The 25,295-nt window shown below is 45.0% G+C and overlaps 1 protein-coding gene across 1 annotated transcript in view; it reads left to right on the top strand.

The window, feature by feature from the left end:
* Positions 1 to 25,295, top strand: part of LOC143282277 (uncharacterized) — a 65,349-nt gene that overhangs the window by 4,957 nt on the left and 35,097 nt on the right. The window contains exons 2-5 of the mRNA XM_076587876.1: positions 3,242 to 3,287; positions 7,900 to 8,004; positions 9,584 to 9,754; positions 19,377 to 19,598. Coding sequence (XP_076443991.1) covers positions 3,242 to 3,287; positions 7,900 to 8,004; positions 9,584 to 9,754; positions 19,377 to 19,598 — 544 coding nt within the window. The remainder of the gene's footprint in view (positions 1 to 3,241; positions 3,288 to 7,899; positions 8,005 to 9,583; positions 9,755 to 19,376; positions 19,599 to 25,295) is intronic.

The raw sequence follows: 25,295 nt of genomic DNA, 5'->3' as shown, positions 1-25,295 counted from the left end.
TTGTCTTCTGTTCGTGTGTCTGTCTGTCTGTCCCTGTCACTTTCTGTCTCTGTCCGTCTTTCTCTCTGTCCCTCCCTCCCTTCCTCACCACCCCACACCCTCTCTCTCTTTCTCTCTTTCTCATTTCTCTCGACAACATTTCCCAATATCTTTTCATCGGTACAAAGCTTTCTGCTCTTTTCTTCTTGCAAAGAAAACAGCGGCAGCACACATACACAATAGATACGGAAAAAACCCATTGGGTATGTGAAGAAGATATTCTGGTCTGCCAAAAGCTTTCGTTTTTGAGAGAAAGCCGATCGCAGAAGTTAACAAAAACAAACAAAAACAAAAAAACAAACACACACACACACACACACACACACACACACACACACACACACACACACACACACTTATGTTGTGTTGCAACAAACTTAGCCTGTGATGTTTAGTACTTTTCACAGAGAGAAGGGGAATGTGGGGAAATCTTAACATTTGAAAGCAACAAAACAGAAAACGGTCAGGAGAAAGCGAGTGGCTTTTTGTCTCATGCTTAATTGAATGTATGAAAAATTTCATGCCTGATTGGATTTGGTGAGACAGATAGATATAGAATGAGGATATTATTTCTCTCTCTCTCTCTCTCTCTCTCTCTCTCTCTCTCTTTCGCTCTCTGAAACACACGTAACACAAACACACTCTCACGTTCTCTATAACACACACGCGCACGCACACACACGCGCGCATGCACACATATACGCACGCATACACGCACGTATGCACGCACGTACGTACGTACTTACGCACACACAGACACACACTTTCTCTCCCTCTCTCTTTCTCTGTCTCACGCACGCACGCACACACGCACACACACACACACACACACACACACACACACACACACACACACAGAGGCGAATAAACAATATCGGTTCTCATTTTCACAGAAAAATAAGTTGGATTTACATTCAGATGTATTATAAATAAAATAGCCAAATGGGTTGTGTATTCCGTTGATTTTAAACAAAAAGTATTCTGCTTTTTTTTTGCTTTTTTTTAATAGTTTTTTTTTTTTTTTTTGGCTTAGCTTATTAAATGTAATTCATTTGTAGACAACGGACAACAGAGGAACATGCAGAAATTATGACATTTATGAATAATGGTCATATCACAATCATTTTATGTTCCAGTTTTTTGGCCCTTAGAAATTTGCGTGTGTGTGTGTGCGCGCGCGCGCGTGCGTGTGCGTGCGTTCGCGCGTGCGTGTGTGTGTGTGATAACTTGATTCCCTAAGAATACCACTAGACTGAGACAGAAAAACAGAGATATGCCATAACGAAGCGACGACAGTTCTGAAGTTCCCGTGTTGTGTGTGTGTGCACGCGTGCGTGTGCGTGCGTTCGCGCGTGCGTGTGTGTGTGTGTGATAACTTGATTCCCTAAGAATACCACTAGACTGAGACAGAAAACAGAGATATGCCATAACGAAGCGACGACAGTTCTGAAGTTCCCGTGCACGGTCTGGCAACACTAATTGGCAGTCCACTTCAGTGTCTTTCGAGACAGCTTGTTCGAACTCCTGCAAACATCAGTCAGTGTCTTCAAACAAGACTCGTAAATGGACCCACTTCGCGCGTGTTGATATTGTAAATGATTATTCCCCTGATTTGTGCTGAAATATTTTGCCTGGAAACAAAAACACTCGTTTTCAGGACATGTGTAGGTCATTCTTGTATTATCTGCTCCCATGTAAATCGAAGAAGCTGTTTTCTTGTTTCGTATGATGAATCCCTAAGCATTGCGTTGTCTCAGGATCTGGGACTTGAATGTTTCTAGTTGTTGAAACTGGACATTATGAGGATGCATTTTATCGCACCTTTAGTTATGTTGTTGTTGTTTTTTTACGTGCTTCAGGTTTGCTTGAAGACCCTTTTGATTTTCGTTGTGTTTTATTTCCTTTATGTTGTCGGTGGTGGTTGTGCGTGTGTGTGTGTGCGTGTTTGTGCGTGCATGTGTGTGTATGTGTGTGTGTGTGCGTGTTTGTGCGTGTGTGTGTTTTAACGAAGTACTGTGTTTTTAAAATTTGAAAGGGTAGAAGGAATTTCTATGATCGGCTGAGCCGAAAATTTGAAATGAATTTTTAAATACAATTTTGTCTGAATGAATATGGTCACCTCCTCTCAGCCTCCTTGTCCCCCCCCCCCCCCCTCACCCCCACATCCAGCCCCCACCCCCTCACCCCCTCCCTCTCTCGGTCTCTCTCTCTCTCTCGTCTCTTTTTCATGCACGCACTCAAGCAGAGGGCTGAAACAGATAAGGAACAAGTGAGGAAGATCTGGCTTCATACCTTCAATTGCGAATTCGTCTATATTGTGCAGGTTTTAGGACTGTCATTAAAATTTACATCTTTAATGCTATTTGAGATCTTTTAAGTGGTCAAAGCGCCGTTTCTGGTGATATGGATATGTGATACTAGTTACGCAGTCATGGTTTAGGTGATAGTGTAAGACTAATCATTGCAGTGATGGTCTGTGAAACTAGTCATGCAGAGTCACGGTTTTTCAACTGATGGTATAAAGGTTTTCAATGAAGTAATGAATCTGTGTTGATCTTTACGCAAATTCATGTTTTAATTGATAGTGTGAAAGTTCTCATTACAGCAGTGGTATATGTTACTGTTTGCTCAAAGTCATGGCACAGCTGAAAGTGTTAAAGTTGTCATTGCAATAATAATAGCAATGACCTTATCAGTGTATACACTCCCACAAGAAATCTCCGCTCTTCCTCTGACGGTTATCTTTTGAAACTTCCTCGCGTCAATACAAGAACCTATGGTGAACGTTCTTTCTTCTTTGCTGCTCCTCACATCTGGAACAAACTTCCTTATCATATCCGTGCATCTGATTCTATTTCTGCTTTTCGCTCATCACTAAAGACTCACCTTTTTAAAACATATCTATAAGTACTCTCAGCTTCCTTTTCTCCAATACCACCCATGTCAGCTAACTTTGGATGAATGTACAGTGGGAAAGGGAGAGTGTGAGTGGGGGAAGGGTTTTTTTGAGAAAGAGTGGCCATGAATGTTTTATGTTACTTGTAATATTTTTCTTTCATGTAAAGCGCCCTGAGCTCTTAGTGAGAAAGGGCGCTATATAAATGTACAATATTATTATTATTATTATTATTATTAATGATTTATAGTTCATGATTATAGGTTATCAGTGCCAGATTTATTTCCATCTTCTGTTGTTTTTCAGAAGATGACGAATGCCCAGACAGTGCCAAAGAAGAAGCCTTGACCAAGTGAGTAGACTGTTCAGCAGTTTTCACTGATGTTGATGTTTATATTGATGGGGATGACTGTGCACTGTTCATTTGTACACCTTTGCCGCTTTGGCTCAAACAAAGGTGAAGGTCGTGTCTCCTGCCTCACCCTTCCGTTCACAGTCCTTTTGAGGGGAGAAGACCGTGGACGTGAATGGAGCTGGGGGTGTCTACACTCGTATGTCCGTGTCTCTGCGTGCGTGCGTGTGCGTGCGTCTATAAACTAACTTTCACTGGAAGACTGTCTTCTACAGTTGACATAAAATCAGTAAAAAAAAAAAATTAATAATGACAGAGAAGGAGGTATAATACATTAAACATTTCCAACCAGCATAACACTTGAACAATAAAGAGTGCAAATAATAAACATGTATCTTCTGTGAAATTTAACTCTATAGCTGGTGGGGTCGACGGTTTCATATTCTTTCTTGTGAAACTTTTCATACATCAGTGCAAAGTGGACAGAATGAAGTTTTTGTCTGCTATACCCGAAGAGCAGTTACGCAAGAGTTAAAGCAAAAAACAACAAAGCAAAAACAAAAAAAAAAACAAACAAACAAAAAACCCCAACAAACTAATCGTTTGTAAACATATAGTTGTTGTAATGCTTTGTCAAATGGATCTGCCTCAAGCGTCTATAAAACAAAATAGCTGAATTTCGACCTTTGATATTTTTGTTTTGTTGTTTGTTTTGTTTTACTTAAATCGGAAAGTTGCGAAACATGCCTTTCGTACTGTTCCCAATCCATTGCAGTGTTGATGTTTTTCTTCTTTCATTGTTTGTGACATAGACGGATGGATGGTGTGTGTGTGTGTGTGCGTGTGAACTACCCCCTTGACAAGATCTTGAGTGGTGGTCTGGGTGCTAGTCTTTTGACGAAGCGATCATTCGAGGTCTCGTGCCAACATGCCACCAGCATAATTAAAAGAACCATCGATATCATTACTTAGGGGCCGCATGGTCAACTGAGCCACTGTGAAAGCCAGAGAGAGAGAGAGAGATGGCAGGATAAAACACGCACGCACGTGCATACACACATACATACATACATACATGCATACATAATACACACATACTTCTTTGTTCGTGGGCTGCAACTCCCATGTTCACTCGTATATACACGACTGGGCTTTTACGTGTATGACCGTCTTTACCCCGCCATTTGGAGGCAGCCATACTCCATTTTCGGGGTTGTGCATGCTTCAAATGTTCTTGTTTCCACAACCCACCGAACGCTGACATGGATTACAGGATCTTTAACGTGCGTATTTGATCTTCTGCGTGTGTACACACACGAAGGGGGTTCAGGCACTACTAGCATGTCTGCACATACGTTCACCTGGGGGATCGAAAGAATGTCCACTATTTACCCACCAGGCACCGTTACCGAGATTCCGCCCCCTTTTCCTTAATCCTTCAAACACGCACGCAAAAGCGAATTAATGTGCGGGTCGTGGTCGCGCCACCTCCACACGAACGTCATCAGCACTAAATATGATACGAATGTCCGTCTCGGCACACTCGACTGTCGGCATTAGGGGTACTTTACTTTGTTTCATACGTGATCCTTCGCATTGTGGGTTCTATATAAGGCACGGTCGCCATGCTTTCTCTCTCTCTCTCTCTCTCTCTCTCTCTCTCTTACGATCGCTCTTTCGCCACGAGAACGCACGGCCAATGAAATCAGTCTGAAATGCTAAACACACAGTGATAAGGACATACAGATAGAAGAGGCAGTGAGAGAGAGAGATTAACAGTCAAGTCAACCACTTTGGAAAGCGGTGCACAGAGAGAGAGAGAGAGAGAGCGGGGTTGAGAGGGTAGTCGGAGGCAGAGAACCAGAGACAGTGATGCAGAGAGAACACGGAAGGCCAGGTCAAATTAGTCTCACTGAATGTTTGCTGATCGTGTCCTGGTGTGTGTTTTGCTTTTCAAACTTAAAACTGCATGACAGGAAGAGGTTGGGGACGGGAAGATGGGGGCTGAGCACAGGTTCTCCCTCTCACTCACTGCTTGTGGAGTTCCTGAAGATATTTGTGCAGATTGTTAACACTTTGGAGAATATAGGTTCACTCTTGGAATGTGTACGTGCTTGCATAATTGTGGGGTGTGTGCATGCATGTGCGTGTGCGTTCATGTGTGTGTGTTTATGTATGTATGTGTATATATATATGCGTGTGCGTGTGTGTGTGTCCTTAATCAGGAAGCTTGTTGTTGGAAATGGTTTGTGAAAGATCTTTGAAAGCAATTTCTGGGGCTTCGTTTAGAAATCGCCATCGACAAGGCGTTATAAGGACCCTAATAGGTTTAGAGTCGTTTAATGTTTTTAAGTTTTGCAATTTCTTCAAACGAGAGACAGGGGTGAGGTGGTGGGCAGGGTGAACTTATGTGAACGTGAAGACATATCGTGCATGGGGAACAGCAAGAATGAGTCAGTGTTGGATTTACATTCAAGACTTGTCTCATGTGAGGTGTGACAGTTTCAGTGTCAAGGAGACAAAATGTGCGGACTAATTTAATTACGTTGCACCACATCTGCTTAAAAATCAAACAAAACCAAAAAGGACGGTTGGGGGTGTTGGACATGTGCATGGACCCATCGCGATTGTCAGGTCTCGATAATGTATTTAAGTGGGGGCGCGCGAGAGAACGTCTGTGTCTGCGCGAATGTGTGTTGTTCACGTACATGCGTTTTTGTGTCCATGTCTTATTCCCTCTGTGTGTGTGCGTGTGTGTGTGTGTGTGTGTCCGTACAAGCGTGCGCATGCCTGTGTATGTGTTTGTGTGGTTTAGTTCGCAACCGTGATGTGCATGCTTCTGACTCAGAATGTAAATATTTTTCAGTGAAGTTTGTTGGTTTCCCAACAAAATGTTTTGAATCAAGCTGATTGTTTAGACCACGGGTTTGCGGGTGTGGCAATACAATCAGAAAAAGTTCATACTAGGCTTATGCCTTTATCATCAAAAAAAAAAAAAAAAGAAGAAAAAAAAATATGTCCGCACACTTCTACAGACTTCTGTCAAATAAATAACTATCCAGGAAACTGATGTCATAAATTCAATAATTAAAATGGACTTCCCTGAGTCAAAGCTGTTCTGCAAGAGAGATGTATATTTCTATCAAAGAAGTGTCTCATTCGGCGAATGGGGTTCAGAAATGAAAAGATTAGACTAGAACTCGCATAATTCTACGTTGCGATACACAAAACACGGGAATACAGATGGTAACAAAGAAGTCAGTCTCTGAGGCAAAAATCGTGCGAGCGTGTTTGCGTGCGCGAGAGAGTGTATGCGTCCGTGTATATGTGTGCTTCTGTGTGTATTTGTGTGTATATGTTTGTAAGAGAGTGAGTGTGTGCGTGTGTGTGTGTGTGCGTGCGCGCGCGCGCTTGCGTGTGTGAGAAGATGTGTAAGGGAGGGTGTGTGTGAGGGAGGTGAACGGGAGGAAAGGTCAGGGGGGTGGCTGGTGATCCCTTCCCATTACCAAGTCGGAACAGCTTTTAACAAGTGCTCTGTTTTGGCTCAATCGATGAGAACTTGGGATTTCTGTTGGGCACTCGCGGTAAACGGTGCACGTGGCCGCGCGCGCACGTGCAGGTCTGTCACTTTCAGACGCGTTGTATCCATCAAGTACAAGTCGTGACGAGCTTTCGTTTTCGGCGGAAATAAAAAAAATTCTGTGTGTGTGTGTGTGTGTGTGTGCCTCTCTGTTCTGTCTGTCTCTCGCTGTCTCTCACTGTCTCTCACTGTCTCTGTCTCTCTCTATATATATAGTGGGTATAGACTGGAATATGTGTGAGGAGGTGAGGGGGTAGTCTGAAAAAACACTAATCATAGAGTGAAGTTTATACCAAGGAAATAGTTCTACATTTGCAGAAGCAATCTTCAGTCTTTTGAGTCAGTTCTCAGTAGGTAGAATTAGTTCCTGTTGTGTGTGTCTGTTTCTGTCTGTCTGTTTTCCTGTCTGTCTATCTGTCGCTGCCTGTCTTTGATAAACTTAACGCAAGTTGAAGAGGAGAGAGAGAGAGAGACGACACCACAGCTGGATAATCCTAGAACCCAGTACTGAAAGTGCAAGCATGATGAATACACAAGTCTGCGGCACTCAGAAAAGGTGCTGAAAGTGCGTACGACATATTCATAATCTGTTCACTTGATAGGTTCACCACGAAATAGAAAGATTATGTTTGCACTGCACTTCCCATGTCCTTGAAATCTGAACTGCGGTTTTAAAATATGCTGCTTCAAATGCATTAGGCAAATTTGTTAACATACGTAGATGCGCCGGGCCCTGTGTTGCTTTTACCAAGATGCTTTATGATAATTAGGGGTGGCGTGGGAAAGACAGAGGAGTTTAGATATTGAATCGATAAAAGCAAGACATCGATTGAATTCATATGCCGAGAGTTACATTCGTACACAATGGAATAAACGTTTTTTTCTCCTTCTTCTATTATCGTCATCATTATCCTTATGATAACATGCCTGCTGTTGTTGTTGTTGTTATTATTATTATTATTAGAATCATTGCTATTGTTATTGTCATTATTGTTATATTGTTGTTATTATTATTATTATTATTATTCCCAGCGCGGGGTTGAACGGACAGGAGTCGCTGGAGGATTGTTCCATACGGTTCGAAGACCTGGAGTTGGGAGAGTGCATTAAAGTCGGTCGCAGGTGTAAAATTTACAGGTAAGTAGAGACCTTTTTGTTGTTGTTGTTGTTGTTGTTTATCCCATGATCGATTGGATGATGCTGACTGTGAATGACTTATCTAATGATTGACTTGGAATTTATGAACACCCTCCACTGACGTGAGTCCGGTGTCACAGGTAACCGTTGACGTTCTGTCGTTACCTCAGGATGAACGGGTCGATTGACTGTGGGTGATGGATGGATTGGCTGACTTACTTACTGGCTGGCGGGTTGGCTGGCCGGCTGGCACGAAAATTGAACATTTTCACTGAAAGGAGAGGCAACGTGGAAATGAACAATGATCAGTCTTGGTCCCCATTTTTAGGAACCAGGGAAATATATTTCACACCTGGTCAGTGAAACGTTATGTTAACTTTACCGGACCGTCAAATTAACTTAGATGTTGACAGTGGAGTTAGACATGGTCAGCCATCGTTAGACAGCAAGACATGTAACCTTGTCTATTTCTCATGTATCTTCCATAAACAACGGACATCCACAAATTAAGTGATACTACTGATCACCAACCGCGCTGATTTAACATGGTTTACATGTTCAGTTTTCTCACAGGAAGCCATTTTGTCTGCTTAAATGAATTTGTGACGAAGGTTATCGTGTTCATATGGTAATACACGAATGTGTCTGTAGTGTAAAGTTTTGTTTTTAGTCGCTGTTTTTTTAACCTTTTCTTCATTTTTTCTAGTACCATGCTCTTTGCAGTGTTCCAAATTTGAAACCCAATCAATCGAAACCACTGTGGATAAAAAGTATTTTTGAAATGTTTCAGTAATGCCCAGCTTGAAGAAAGGGTTTTATTGCCTTATAAATGCCGAAGAAAATGACACCTTCATAAGAAACATAATTATGTTGTACGTGTACTTTGATATCATCCGGTTTGACAAAGAACGAAAGGAAACAGGTGAAACACATTCTTCAGACTAAATTGTAATTCATGCATTATGTCCAGATTACTTTGCCTTCAGGTCTCACAATCCTAAAACGTGTGCGCGCGCGTGCGTGTGTGTGGAAACGCTCTCTCTCTCTCTGTCTCACTCTCTCTCTCTCTGTGTCTTTCTCTCTCTCTCTGTCTCTGTCTCCTCCACCCACTCCCCACTACGACAGTCTCTCACTTTGTCTATATCTTTGTTATGATGCGCACATGCACATACCCACTCTCACTCTCTCTCCCTCCCTCTCTCACTTTCTCTCCCTCCCTCTCTGTCTCTCTCAATCTCTCTTCCTCCCTCTCTCACTCTCTCTCTCTCCCTCGCTGTCTCTGTCTGTCTGTCTGTCTCTCTCTCTCTCTCTCTCTCTCTCTCTCTCTCTCTCTCTCTCTCTCTCTCGTCCACACACACTTCCATGCACATAAACTGGGCAACACTCAAGTAGAAACCCAGAAGTACCATTCACACCCCAGAGAGCGAGAGAGATGCATATGTATATGAGTACGCATATATATGTATATATTTAGAGATGTGTTTATGTATGTATGTGTTTGTGTGTATATATATATTTTTTTTTTTATAATACATATATGTGTGTGTGTCTGTGTGTCTTCCTGCCTGTTGACACGCAGAGCCCGGTGGCACGGAGACGTGTTCGTGCACCTGTTCGGGGAGCTGGTGAAGCGGCCTGACCGGGAGGGCTTCTGGCGGGACGTGGCCAAGCTGTGCCGCATCCGGCACGAGAACATCAACCTGTTCATGGGGGCCTGTACTGTGCCCCCCAACCTGGCAGTCATCACCAGGTGCGTGCACAGGTGTGCGGTGGTTTGGGGTGGGTGTCGGGGAGAGAGAGAGTGTGTGTGTGTTTGGGGTAGTGGTGGTTGGGGTTTAGGGTGGGTGGAGTGTATGTGTCGGAGTGTGGGTGGAAGAGTGTGTTGTGTAACAAGAACATCAGCCTCTCTACGGGTGCCTCATTCTCCCCCCACAACCTGGTCGTCATCTCCATGTGTCTCAGCTTCTGTTTCTCTCTCTCTCAGCTACTGACAGTAAAGAATCAAAAACTCTCTCTCTCTCTCTCTCTCTCTCTCTCTCTCTCTCTCTCTCTCTCTCTCTCTCCTCTCCCACGCTGTCTTTCGCTCTCGCTTTCTGTCTTGTATCTTTTTCTCTCTTGCGCGCGCTCCGTCTCTGCCTCTCTCTGTCTCTCTCTCTCTCACCCACCCTCTCTATTCCATCTCAAGCTAATTATTGCTTCCTGCTTCAATCTCTCGCACATATGCTAACACCAAATATATGTCACGACAAAACTAGTCAATATGTGAGCTGTTAATGGAGCGTTGATGGAAAGATATGAGTGAACTCTTCAGTCGAGCGTTTATTCATTGTTGACGAGAAACACGGAGAATGGACGATTTAAGTCTATTATTAAAATGCATTATCATTTATGGCATTTTGTTAGGTTGAAAGGCCGACAACTTTTTTACAAGTGGTTTTAAGACATAGGTGGCAAACAAAAATGTGTCTGTAGGCTTGCTTACTAGTATGCATACGTGACTGGACATGATATGTTGAATTGTTGTTCAAAGTGCTTTTCGACAGTTCAGCTGTGAATAGCACGATTGTTATGATAATGATGATAATTTGATTTATATAGTGTCCTTCCATGTAAAGCATTATTTGAGATCATGCTTTCAAATGTTGAGAAACATCCCAAATGCATTATGATTTTAGCAGTTTGATTGGACACTTTGCGTTTGATTGAATTCAATTAGCCTATAAGAGCGTGAATTTAATTAGCCTATGGGAGCGGTTTTGATATAGAGCGCTTAATAATAGTGATTGAGTACGTCCATTTGTCTGCCCTGCGGGTTGGGCACTGATAGAATAGACCCACTGCCCTGCCATGCATGTCGTAAGAGGCGACTAAGGCAGGACCACCTCGCCCGGAGGATAAAGGGGTTTGCGTAGGGTTAACTACCCTGCCTGTAAACAAGACCAGTTACAGAAGCATCGACGACAAAGAACCAAAACATTCACCTGGGCAAGGAAGGGTCTCCGTCACGGAGACTTACGACGCGGTGCACTGAAAGCCGAAAGGAAGCTGCAAGGCTGACTCCCCTTCTGACACCCAGGACAACAACGCGAGTAGCCACATGGAACATCAGGACGATGTGTGAAGCAGAAAGAACCATCCAAGTAGCGAGAGAGATGAAAAACTACAAGATCGGAGTGCTAGGATTGAGTGAGACAAGGTGGCTACAGTCAGGACAGATGATACTTTCATCTGGAGAGCAACTGCTGTATTCAGGACACACAGAGGATGGAGCCCCCCACACTGAGGGTGTGGCCCTGATGCTGGCACCGGAGGCACAGGGGGCACTCATCGGCTGGGAACCTGTCAACTCCCGCATAATCACAGCCAAGTTTACCACCAAGAAGAATGACATCAGGCTGAACATCATCCAGTGCTATGCTCCCACCAATGATGCGGAAGAAGAGAAGAAAGATGACTTCTACCAACAACTACAGACAGTGATAGACAGAAGAGGAGCCAAAGACATAACCATACTGATGGGAGATTTCAACGCCAAGATCGGAAGGGACAACACCGGCTACGAGGACACCATGGAGACACACGGACTGGGACAGATGAATGAGAATGGTGTGCGCTTTGCAGACCTGTGCGCCCTGAATCAGCTGGTGATAGGAGGAAGTATCTTCCCACACAAGCGCATCCACAAGGCCACATGGAGATCCCCGAACCACGTCACGGAGAACCAGATCGACCACATCTAAATTAGCTGCAAGTTCAGGAGATCATGGCGGGATGTACGAGTGATGAGAGGAGCTGATGTGTCATCAGACCACCACCTTCTTACGATGACAGTGAGACTTCGCCTCAAGAGATTCACCAACGCCAACAACACACGGACAAGGTACAATGTTGGACTGCTCAGAAACAAGGACACACAAGCAGCATTCCAGATCAGCCTTTCCAACAGGTTCCAGCCACTACAAGAGCTGATAGAAGACGGTGAGATGGACATCGAGACACAGTGGGAACACAGCAAGAAGCTCTAGCACGACACATGTGAAGAGGTCCTTGGCAAGAAGAAAAACTCAACACAAGGAATGGATCTCTGCCGACACCATCCACAAGCTGGAAACAAGGAAAGAGAAGAAATCTTTGCTGAACACGAGCAGAACAAGAGCAACTAAGGCAAAGGCACAGGAAGAGTACACAGCAGCGGACAGAGATGTAAAGAGGAGCATCAAGAAGGACAAGAGGGACTACATCAACGACCTGGCCAGTCAAGCAGAGGCAGCAGCCGGACAGGGGAACCTGAAGGACCTGTACCTGGTGACCAAGAAGCTGACAGGCAAGTTCCAGCAGACAGACAAGCCAGTGAAGGATAAGAACAGGAACCCACTGACAACAACCGAGGAACAGCTGAAACGATGGGCAGAACACTTCAGGGAGCTGCTGAACCGCCCCGCCCCTGACGCACCACCGGACATTCCACCTGCAGAGACAGAACTGCCCATCAGCTGCGACAAACCCTCAAAGGTAGAGATCAAGAAGGCCATCATGACTCTGAGAAATGGGAAGGCTGCAGGGCCGGGCGAGATACCAATAGAAGCCATCAAAGCAGACATGGAAACAGCTGTCAACATGCTATACAGCCTCTTCAGCAAGATCTGGGAGGAGAAGGAAAGGATGAAAGAGGCCGTCGACCCCAAGCTCCGAGACCAGCAGGCAGGCTTCCGGCGAAACAAATCCTGTGCCGACCAGATCGCCAACCTGCGCATCATCGTGGAGCAGTCGCTGGAGTGGAACTCCCCTCTCTACATCAATTTCATTGATGAGAAGGAGAAGGCCTTCGACAGTGTGGACAGAGAGGAGCTGCAGGATTGCCCACGCAGGCCAGCTGTCCGAAAGTTTCGAGGTGAAGACCGGAGTTCGCCAGGGGTGACTGCTGTCACCGTTCCTCTTCCTCCTGGTCATCGATTGGATCATGAAGACCACTACAACAGGCAGGAACAACGGTATACAGTGGACACTCTGGATACAGCTGGACGACCTCGACTTCGCTGACGACCTGGCGCTCCTGTCACACAACCACCGCCAGATGCAAGACAAGACCACTCGCCTGGAGACCACGTCAGCCAGGACAGGGCTCAAGATCAACAAGAAGAAGACCGAGCTGATGAAGAGCAGCACCACTGCCAACACACCAGTCACAGTCGGTGGAGAGCCCATCAGGGAGGTGGAGTCTTTCAACTACTTGGGAAGCGTGGTTGACCGACAGGGAGGCACGGACCGAGACGTCACAGCCAGAATCGGCAAGGCAAGAACAGCTTTCATCATGCTCAAGAACATCTGGGCATCTGGAGCAATCAGTATGAAAACCAAACTCCGCATCTTCAACTCCAATGTGAAGTCAGTTCTGCTGTACGGGTGCGAGACATGGCGGACAACACAGACGATGCAGCAGAAGATTCAGACATTCTTCAACACCTGTCTGAGGCGCATCTGCAAGATCCGATGGCAGGAGAAGATCCGAAACGAAGATCTGTGGGAGCGAGCGGGACAGGAACCAGTGGCCAAGCAGATAGTGCGGAGGAAGTGGGGCTGGATCAGACACACCCTCAGGAAGCCAGCGTCCAGCATCACACGCCAAGCCCTGACCTGGAACCCGCAGGGAAAGAGGAAGAGAGGCCGGCCTCGCAACAGCTGGAGGCGAGATACCGAGGCAGAGCTGAAGCAGCAAGGGACCAACTGGACTGGAATTGCCAGAACAGCCCAGAACAGAGTGCAATGGCGAGGGGCCGTCGATGGCCTATGCTCCACCAGGAGCGATGGGCAAAATGAATGATGATGAATGACTGTGCTTCAAATACCATCAATGTCGCACACCACTTTATGAGGACACAAGACCAAAGAGAAAAGAAACATCAATGGCCATACTCCACCGACAGAAAAAGAAATGTAAACTTCGATCAGCAGTTACATGCGCCTGTATGTTTCTGTGTATAGCATTCTAGACGCTCTATAAAGTATTCACATCATTATCATGAAAAACGCTTTGTGCTCCTTCGATTGGGGTTGGGGGGGGGGGATGCGAATAGAAATTTCCTTTATAAGTAGTAGTTGTAGTTATAGCAACAGAAGCATCAGGTGTCACGACAGACAGCACTGCGCAGCGGGACAGCGTTCGTAGTCATAGCGTTCGGTCTGACCCTTATACGCTACACCACATCTACTTTTAAAAAAAGAAAAGAAGAGCCGAGTTTTGCGGCAACTATTTGTGCCGGCGACACTATAATGTGAAGGTTGTGAGACCGCGACAAAACGCCGCAACAGCGGATACCTGACCTTCGCATAAACTCAGCTCGCTGTTGAGGCCTTGTCGCTCTTCGTGAAGTGGAGAAAGATGTGGGTGGCACTGTATTCTCGCAGTGAAAGACGTGGGAAGAAGGAATGGCGCGGTTCCCTGTCAGACGGGAACGTGTCCTGTCACCCCCCGGTCTGCTTTGGGCAAGTGCGTCGTGAAAGCGTGTCCACTGTCTGACGGACAAGGACTTGGTGGGTGTGTGGGGGTGGGGTTGACCGCTCAGACAGTTATTTCCTAGTTCGTCGCTGTGAACTCTGAGTCGGAATTAAACGTGCGCGTACGTGCGTGCGTGTGCATGTGTGCGTGCATGTATGTGTGTGCGCGTGCGTGTTGGTGCGACCTTACCGTTCCGATGGATATCGATGGAGTTATCCAATGTATTTTTCACCGAATCGGGCAATAAATTATTCTGCTACTGTTGGAGCAGCTGTGGCGGAATGTGTAAGGCGTCGGACTCCTGATCCAATAATCAGGGTTCCATCCCACGTTTCGACCTGGTGTTGAGTGTCTTTGGGGAAGGCTCATCGCTCCGAATTTCCTCACTTCATCCAGGTGTGAATAGGTACCTGACCGGTTGGGGAAGGTAAAAAAGGCGGGAGAGGATCGGGCCCCGCCTTCACATGGCGAGTCCAACCGTAGACACAGTGGATATGAATTACGAGCCCTAGACACAGTGGATATGAAATTACTGCCGTAGACACAGTGGATATGAATTACGAGCCGTAGACACAGTGGATATGAATTCACTGCCCGATAGCCGTGAAAGGCCGTGGGACCTTCAACACCAAACTTTACTGTATGGCAGTCCAGGCTCATATTAAATTGATGTACTTGACATCATCAGTACTAGTATGTAATACTTCGGACATTTCAAGCGTTATTTATTATTTCTTGACATTTTAAAATGTTACTGAAGATATGTCGTGGTACCGTCCGTCACTGTTTGTCAACAAATGCAACCAAAATCATGTCTGCTCTCTTGTTCTCACCAGACATGACGGTGACAACCGCTCTCCTCGATGGCACGCTTAAGTTGGCTATCTGTTTCACAAACTTCAGAAGATCCAGAACAATTCCGCGAGGCTGCTTCTGACATCGTCCAAACGGGAACAAAACACACTTCGTAAATATTTGCATTAGCTCCCTATTCATTTGTATTTGCATTTGTATTACTCTATTTGTCACAACAGATTTCTCTGTGTGAAATTCGGGTTGCTGTTCCCAAGGAGAGCGCGTCACTACACTGACAACGCCACCCTTTTTTTTCTGCCTGCAGTTATATTTGTTTTCCTATCGAAATGGATTTTTCTACAGAATTTGTCAGGGACAACCTTTTTGTTGCCGTGGGTTCTTTTACGTGCCCTAATAGCATGCTGCACGGACCTCGGTTTATCGTCTCATCCGAATGACTAGCGTCCAGACCACCACTCAAAGTCTAGTGGAGGGGTAAAAAATACTGGCGACTGCCAGTGTGATTCGAACCAGTGCGCTCAGATTCTCTCGCTTCCTAAGCGGACGCGTTACTTCTAGGCCATCACTCCATTTCAGTTAGGATTTCGAACAAACGCTCTTCAGCCAGTTTTACATCAGTCATGATATACACTGACCCTGATTATCTCTCTGATATTCTTCGTTACTTCACCTCATTTCGAAATTTCCGTTCTTCTGCTTATGCTCGTACTCCATGTGTTTTATCTGTCGGAACAAAATTATTCGGTCGGTGTATTTTTTCCGTTCAGTGTCGTGCCATTTGAAAGAGCCTTCCGTTTAATGTTAGACACCCAGCTTCCGCAGTCTGTCTGAAGACCCATATGGTTAATCCAGTCAGTACCGATCTCTGGTCCACAAAAGTTCTAAAACCAATTTTCATCGATGCTATGGATCGCGCGCGCGTGTGTGTGTGTTTGTGTGTGCGTGCGTGTGTGTGTGTGTGTTTGTGTGTGTGTACGCGCGCGCACGCAAATGAGTTGGATGAGCGGTGTCATGCTGCCGATTTGCAGTGAGTGAATTTATTTATATATTATTTCGCCATTTGTCGTGTGATTTTTTGTTTGATTTTATATATATATATATATATATATATATATCAAGCGCTGTAAGCTGTACATCAGAAGAGGCACTGATTAAGTGTTGTTGTATCATTATTATTATTATTTTATCTTCTTCTTTTTTTAATTATCATACACCTGTTTGTCTCTCTCACTCTCACTTACTGAGTCTCTGCTCATACACACGCATACACACACACACACACACACACACACACACACACACACACACACACAACTTCCGATTTTTATAAGTGTTGAAACCAAACGGCATTGTAGGAAAATGTATTGTAGCGGGAGATACGTTCATTGAATGTTTTGAGTACTTCATCTCGTATAAAAGCAGGGAGGACGGGGTTAGGGGTGGGCATAGAATGATGGAGGGACGATAAAAGAAATGAGAGAGGGTCATGCAGGGTGAAAGAGAGAGACACAGAGAGAGACACAGAGAGAGAGAGAGGGGGGGGGGACATTCGTCGAGAGATATAACTCATAAGACAGAGAGGGAAGCAGAAGAGTTTGGAAGAGGCGCGTTTCGCTTTCCAGCAGAATGTCGCAGTCTCCAGACACTCACTCAGCGAAGAGGAACGAGAACCTAGTGACCTTTCGGAAAATAGGACAAACAAGATTGTCTCCGAATGTCGCCGGGTCTATAATATACATCTCGGTTTGTATTGATTCACGTGCTCGCGCTGTCTTTAGATTCTTTTTTTTTTCCTTTCCTTTATCTTAAAACTTGACTGACACAGGAGGCTAATTTGTTCTACGACAAAGCGCACCGTTGTACTGGATCGTCTACCAATGTTCCATCATTGGCACAGCACTGTTTTCTGTTGTAGCGCTATGCTGTAGTCATCAAATGAATCAGTTATGCTGACGAATGTTTTCCATGACCATGTTATGAAATGAAGAGAAGGGAGGGGCAGTGGTTTTGTGACTAAGGTCCGAAGAAAACTCTTTGTGTGTGTGTTTATGTGTGTGTGCGTGCGTGCGTGCGTGCACGCGCATTAGAGTCACGTATTAGAGTATAAAAGTAATAGCCCGTCGACGATAAATAAGATGTGTGGGGAAAGTGCAGGGTGATATGAAACAAGCTTCTGTCACATAGAGTAATCAGGATTATGTCCATGCCAAGTATTTTTGGTACATACGTACCTAACCTATTGAGGACTGCTTGTGAGACGTGATGGATGTTTGATGAATCTGTCCTCACTATTAATATCATAATGAGACACAACAATAACAAATACTCATTTCTGTTTTATTGTCCATCCTCCGCCGATTTTGTATTCTGTCAAAACCTACCCACTCTGTGTGTGTGTGTGTGTGCGTGTGTGTGTGTGATTTTCAGTTGGTGTGATTATTTTTTAAATGAATATAAAGCAGTGCATTCTATATTAGTGTATCTGGAAGATTTTAAAAAAAACAACTTTTAATAAGTTCTCAACAAACTATAATATCCAGAACATTTAATTTCAGCTGTGAGTGTACAATTTTATAATCAGTTACATTAATCATTGTTGAGGCAGAAGATAATTTTGTCCCGAGTTTAAAAAATCTCGTGTCAGACCAGTGCACGAGAACCGGAGTGTAAACAGTAATCTGACTGTGAAAACACGCACCTGTTCAGTATCTCTGGTGGCGTGCTTTGAACCAGAGTCTGAGCGCCAGCACTATCGGCACATAATTTTCTTGGCACTCATAGAGCACACGTGCAAACAAGAAAGTGTAGGTCTTCATCACAGTCAGCACCGTCGTCGCACGGTCCCCTGGGAACAAGAAATACTATTATCAGCACTAGCGCTATCGGTTAGTAGTGCTACGGGTACTTAGTACTGAATATGTATGTGATTCCAGCCGGAATATTGTAAGTTAACGATGTATAGTTTTCGTTTTGTTTTTGTTTTGTTTTTCTCCATCAGTTCAGTTTTCTGTGACAGCGGTTATTCTTCCTTCGCGTGAGAAGCTGTCACACTTTACAGAATTCCGGTACACCGAAAGGTCCGCGGGTTAAGCATGTTCCATGCAAACATGCAAATAACGACATGACAGCTGCCCAAGTTTTGCACACCGCCCCCCCCCCCCCCCCCCCCCCTCCCATTTTCCCTCATTCCTCACCCGCCATCCTTCCGCCTCCACGCCCATGTTTCAGGGACAGCTGTTTCTTGACGTGTGTGTACATAGATAGATTGCGCAGGACGAAATCGGTATATGAACAAGCGTTTGCGTGTGCGTACGTGCGTGCATGTATGCTGTATTCTTAAAAGTCTTTCCTCATATTCTGTGCGTGAATGTCGATATCATTATCGTTATTATTATTGTAAAAAATGGTACATGAACAAGCATTTGCGCGTGCGTGTATGCTGTATCTAAAAAAAAAAACCCAAAAAACACAACAAAACAAAAAAAACCACTTGTATTTTGTGACTGATTGTCGATATTATTATCATTATTATACGAAATTGGTACATGAACAAGCATTTGCGCGTATTTTGTGCTTGAATATCGATAGTATTATTATTATTATTATATGAAATTTGTACATGATCAAGCATTTGCGTGTGCATGCGTGCGTGCATGTATGCTGTATCTTAAAAAAAACACACAAAAAACCAACCAAACAAAAAAAACCACGTGTATTTTGTGATTGATTGTCGATATTATTATCATTATTATACGAAATTGGTACATGAACAAGCATTTGCGCGTATTTTGTGCTTGAATATCGATATTATTATTATTATTATATGAAATTTGTACATGATCAAGCATTTGCGTGTGCATGCGTGCGGGCAAGTATGCTGCATTTTAAAGTCTTTCCTTGCAGTTTGTGCTTGAATGTCGATATTATTATTATGTTGTTGTTGTTGTTCTTGTTATTGTTGATGGTACTCACATAGCGCCGATCTTCGTTCAGAGACCAGCCTCTATGCTCTCTCCACAAACAGAGATAACACTCCGTGTGTTGTTGGTCCGTGTTTCAGCTTCGTGACGGGCAAGTCCCTGTTCGAGCAAATCCACGTGCAGAGGGAGAAGATGTCGCTGCACACCCGTGTTCAAACCCTGCAAGGGGTGGCACAGGGAATGGGGTACCTGCACGCCAAGGGCATCGTGCTGCGCAAACTGAACACCGCTAACATCTTCCTCTGTCCCCGCGTCAAGGTGTCCGCCATCGACTTCAGCCTACCTGAGGCCAGGCACAACAGGTGAGTAGGAAAGAGAGAGAGAGAGTGTGTGTGTGTGTGTACGTGTGTGTGTGCGTTCTTCAGTTTAACGTCTGTCCACATAATGTGATTTTTGACGGACACCAGTACTTGCGGAGCCAGAGAGAGTGTATTTGCGTGTTTGCGCGTTTATGCTTTTGCGCGCGCAAGCGTGTGTGTGTGTGTGCGTGCTTGCGCGCTTATGCTTGTGTGTGTGTGTGTGTGTGTGCGTGCGTGTCTGTGTGTTTGTGTGCATGTGCGTGCATAACTCGTTTTCAAACAAATATGTATGCAAATGTGAGAAGCATAAATCTGTAAAGTCCAACAATCACTTTCCTGTAAAATCACATAGTTACAGCAATCAAACAGCCTTCTGATATACCCTCATTTCTACAGACCTTAAACCCGCGCTGTTATCCATTCAGTCGTTCTCGGAAGCCTATTGGTTGTAGAGCTATGGATCCAATCCGATCCCGCCAGCCCTCGATGAGCACCTTGACCTTTCACAGTGACAGCTATGAGATCGTTAACTCCCATTTCTATCGGCCATGGAGCCTGTGATCTCTGGTGATCTGACGTTGTGGTGGGTTTAACGACCTATTGGCGGCCTGCCCTTAAGGTCAAGTTGTTCGTGGCTGTAGTCTTTGGTGGTGATCTGACCCATTCCTCACAGCAGCATTCTTCGATCTCGGCATGAGCACAGCTTGACCTTATGGGCGAATGCCAATGGACCATTGACCTTGAACTCGGCATAGTTGAGGTAAGACTGTCGTGTCAAAACATGGCGGTGGCCGGTGTGGAATCCGGCTTTCCCCGGGAACTGGGAGAACGGAAACCAGGAATCCCGGAATGATCTCCTCTTTGTTGAGCGTGATTGCAAGGCTCTTTCAGGTCTTCGTTTTCGAACATTTTTATCTGTTTTCTCATGATCAGGTAGGATTTCAAAAGTTTCACTGAACGTATAAAGTTAAGTGTTCAGAAATGAAGAAATAAATGAGTAATCAAATGCACGCACCACACCGCGCATGCAAACATTCGCGCAAACACACACGCGCGCAGGCGCGTACGCGCAAACAAACACAAACATTACATATTACATCACCACCACCATCACCACCACCCCCGGTTTTCTTTCAAGCGTACGCATGTAATCAGAATGAACGATGCAACCAATACTGGATGTCTTCCTCGTCCCCCTCCTTTTCCCCCTTACCATCTGCACCGTTTCAGTGGCATTACTCCCACTCTGCTCGTTCCGAGCCCCCCCATACGCGGCCACACCCGGATTCGTCTGTCACAACCCCAGCGTCGACATTCCACGTGGAACCATCGATGTTCGGTCGTCAGGAGGCCACACACCACAGGTGGCCCTGCACTGCTCCTTTGTCATCTCGGCGGTGTTCAGTGGTGCCTATTTGGTTTAACGTACTCAGAACACCACCCATTGAGCCCCCTTCACCTTCACCTTCACCTGTCTCTTAATCCAGTGGAGGGTCGTTGGGGCACCGCAGATGATTTCCAGACCAGTTCTCTCCATCGGTTCCTGTCTCTCGCAGCTCTCTGGGAATCTGGGAAATTCAGGTCTGTCCATTCTTTGATGTTGACCTGCCACATGTTCTTTTGCCTCCCTCTATTCCGATCGCCTGGTACGGTACCCAGCAGGGTGGTCTTTGAGAGCCCGTCTGATCTTGTGACGTGTCCGTACCATTTGAGCTTCCTCCGCATGATGTAGGTTAGGTCATCGTAGGGTCAGTGGCTTGGGTGATCTATCGGACTCCAGTGTTCGTGATATGCTCAGCGTTGGAGATGCTTAGTAGCTTTCGGAAGCGTCTCATTTCCATGGCTTGGATCTTCTTCTGGTGGGCGGCAATGAGATTCCACGTTTCGCAAGCATAGGGAAGTATTGGTTGAACCAGTGAGTGCATATGTTTCACTTTCGAGCCGAGTGTGATGTTTTTGTCTCTCCAAATGGACTTCAGTCGATTGGCGGTGCTGTAGTCGGCGCTATCCTGGACATGACTTCTGGTTTGGAGCCTTCGTTAGTGACAATTGCACCCAGGTACTTGAACCAAGATACAGATTCCAAAGACTGCCCGTTGACTTTGATATCAGTGCTGATGCCATTGGTGTTATTCGTCATGGTCTTTGTCTAAGCCCCGTACTGACGATAATAATCACTTACTCGCGGAGCCAGACCCCCCGCCCCCACCGCCCCTCCCCTTCCCAGAGTGAAGACCTCCACCATGTCCCTCCAACGACAGTCCCCTATGAATCTGCCGACAAGAAAGACTTTGACAGGACTTACCCCAAGCGTCCTCCTCAGTCATTGTGTCTGACCATTGTGACACTGAAACTGGTCACTGTGTTGCGGACTAACGTCACAACTACATCACAATGTTCCGTAGTTCCCTGTCTTACTTTCCACTCATTAGCCACGCTGTTTTTTTAAAGGATCGTGGAAGTAATATTTACGTTGTTGTTTTTGTTTTCCTTACTTTGTTCATTGCTATCCCCCTATCTCTCTCCCCCCTCCCCCCCCCCCATTCTCTCTCTTTGTCTCTGTCTCTCTCTGTCTGTCTCTCACTCTCTCTCACAGTTCCGTGTCTTATTTTCCACTTTCTTTCGCCGCGATGTCTTTAAAGGATCATGGAAGTAATATTTACGTTGTTATTTTTGCTTTCCTTACTTTGTTCATTGCTGTCCTCTCTCTCTCTCTCTCTCTCTCTCTCTCTCTCTCTCTCTCTCTCTCTCTCTCTCTCTCTCTCTCTCTCTCTCTCTCTCTCTCTCTCCCTGTCGGTAACACACAAACACAGCAGTAACGGTAATCGAAAATTGTAGACAAAATAATAACTAAACATCACCCGCGTGAACGCATTGATCACTTCCTCAACATCAGATGACAGTAATGACCTTTTTTCGTGGTGACATTTCACTTTCCGGTCCTCTCTGCTGTTCAGCTCTCTGTCAGCAGTTTGTTTTCGGTTTATTGTTGGTATCAATACTGTTATTACTGCTGTTGTTACTGTAGTTTTTGTTTTGTTTTGTTTTTACATCTTCTCAGCATTGAAAAGCTCGCATGCGGTCGACTTGGCTATGGGCAATATAATTCATGGTTACCATTATCGTCATCCTTATCATCGTCATCATCACCATCCTTCATCTTTTTGTTGTTATTATTATTGCTGGTGTTGCTGGTGTTCTTATGACCGACATGTTCCCAGTTCAGAGAAGGAATAACGTCGACCCCTCATCCAAACTTCACGCTCGCAGTCCCTTTAAATCACATTCCCCGGGTCCCCGATGCACATACGGTCTCTTGTAGATTTTGTACACTCGTAGATCCCGATTATATCACTGGAGGGTTTTATCGAGACAGTTTACTGGTTGGGAAGACAGCAAACTCGAGTCCGACCCAGATCCATAGGTTTATGACCCGTACGTCGTCTCCTTGTAGTTTATGAACGGGTTGCAGGAAGATAGACAGTTGGCACTACATCTGTTGCGTCAGTTGCAGCGGACACTCGAGTCTGGTTTCGTTGTTCTCGGATTTGTTGGAAGGTTGTGTGTGTTTGTGTGTATGTGCGTGCGTGCGTGTGTGCGCACACACGCATTTGTGTGTGTGTGTGTGTGTAGGCGCCTGTGTACCTCTATGTGTGTGTGAGTGTGTGTGTGTGCGCGCGCGCGCGCGCCCGCGAGGAAGAGAGAGAGAGAGATTTTCTTATGGTAATAGAAATAAGCGAACAGTGCTTTTTTCCCATTGACCCTTGAAAAGGGGAGGGAGAGAGAGAATGTGTGTGTGTGTGTGTGTGTGTGTGTGTGTGTGTGTGTGTGTGTGTGTACGTGAAGAAAAGAATTAGGCTAAATATTTGAAGGGAAATACACATACGCTTTTTTCTTTCTTTCTTTTTTTCTTTTTTCTTTTTTTTTTGGGGGGGGGGGGAGGGGGGGTGTTGTTGTTGTTGCAGCCCTGACAGAAATAGAGAGAGAGAGAGAGAGAGAGAGAGAATATGAACAAACCAGCCAATTAAATTTTTATGAAGCATAGCACACACTTTCTTTTTGGCATCAGCCAGCCCTGAAACAAACATGATGATCAAAACAAAGTAATAGGACAAAGTGAAATCACTCGGAAGCAGTGAAGCATCACACTGATATCAATCTGACACAACATAACTTGTGAGAAATGAGAAAACTAATTATCAAGACAAGAAGTAGAAAGTAGTTACTGTCACTGGTCCCGAAACCTGAGAGAAGAGAGAGGGGGGGGGGATTTAGAGAGAGTGAGAGAAAGATTTAGAGAGAGAGAGAGAGAGTCGCAAATTTCAGAAGTGTTTCGGTAGCTGATATTCAGAACACTTATGCAGTTCTACAGTTTTTGAGTCAGGACACATTCTCTGACAGAACCGACACCATGTAGGACTTTTTGAGACCGAAACAAAATCTGTACTTTTTGAGAGAAGAACAGAAAAAAAACCTCCCGAATAAACAACCCTGCCTCCCCATAAACCTCGATGTGTGCGCGCAAACGAGAGAAAGAGAGAGAGAGAGAACACGCCTTCATGAACATGAGCGCAAAATTTCATCCAAAACAATTATTTGATAATTACAGTGTGGCCAGAGAGGCATCATGCAGTGGATGCTGCTGCACTCAACAGTCGGTGAAAAGAGGGTAGTGGGCGCTGCACTGATTTACACATCACCATCATTCTCCCTTTCTGACGGTCGTGGGATAACGTCTGAGCTTTGGCAAACCTGCCCTCCAAGTGATGTTTTCTGCCCACTTCTTTCGCTGTCTGCCTCGTCTCCTTTTCCCCTGCCATTGTTATCGTTGACACAAGAACAGATTAGAAGACTAGGCGATGCCTAGTCTTTATCCTTGAGTAATAAGGTTTTTGAATCTTGAATCTTGAATCTGCACTGTTCCCTCTTTGACAGCCGGTCAGGTTTTGTCGCGCGGCCATAACATCTCAATTTCGTTTGTTTTTTTGTGTGGTTTTTTTTTTCAATATCGTCAGTAGGTCTTCAAAGCGATTAGTGTGCTGTGTGATGGTTTTCCTTTTTTTCTTTTTTCTTTTTCCATCTGATTTCCACTGCTTGTATTCTTCTCTGAGGCTATGCTGTAAGAGACGAGGACTCCCATGCATTCAAGAAAATAGAGTGAACCAGTGTTTTCTTTGTTGTGAGTTACATCTTCTTTTTTGTAAAATGTGTTTTATGCCTGTATGTTCTTATCATCGCGTTTCTAGGATTCTTGATGTGTGTTTGACAGCTGGCAGAGCAACGTTATCATCATCATTATTATTATTATTATTATTATCATTGTAATTGTTGTTGTTGTTACTTTCATAGTGTCTGTCTTCAAGAGTCCAGACTTTAAGCGCTTTACAAACACGGAGTCATTTGTACAACAGGCTGCCTACCTGGGCAGAGTCGACTGACAGCTTGCATTTGGGCGCTCATCATTTGTTTCCTGTATATTACAGTCACGCTTTCAGCCCTGATATGGCCTCAGTGGTCGGCTGGGCTATAAACAACATGATTTGATTTGATTTACAGTCACGCTTCAGTTTCCTCAGCGAGGGACCAATACAGTGATATTAATAACAGTTCACGTGCACACACGTAGAGCAGAGGGAGACCAGTTTCAGTATCAGTAGCTCAAGGAGGCGTCACTGCGTTCGGACAAATCCATATACGCTA

Source organism: Babylonia areolata, chromosome 5, assembly GCF_041734735.1.
Source record: "Babylonia areolata isolate BAREFJ2019XMU chromosome 5, ASM4173473v1, whole genome shotgun sequence".
NCBI classification, from domain to species: domain Eukaryota; kingdom Metazoa; phylum Mollusca; class Gastropoda; order Neogastropoda; family Buccinidae; genus Babylonia; species Babylonia areolata.
Note: the sequence above shows the minus strand (reverse complement) of the source record. Positions and strands in the feature narration are given on the sequence as shown.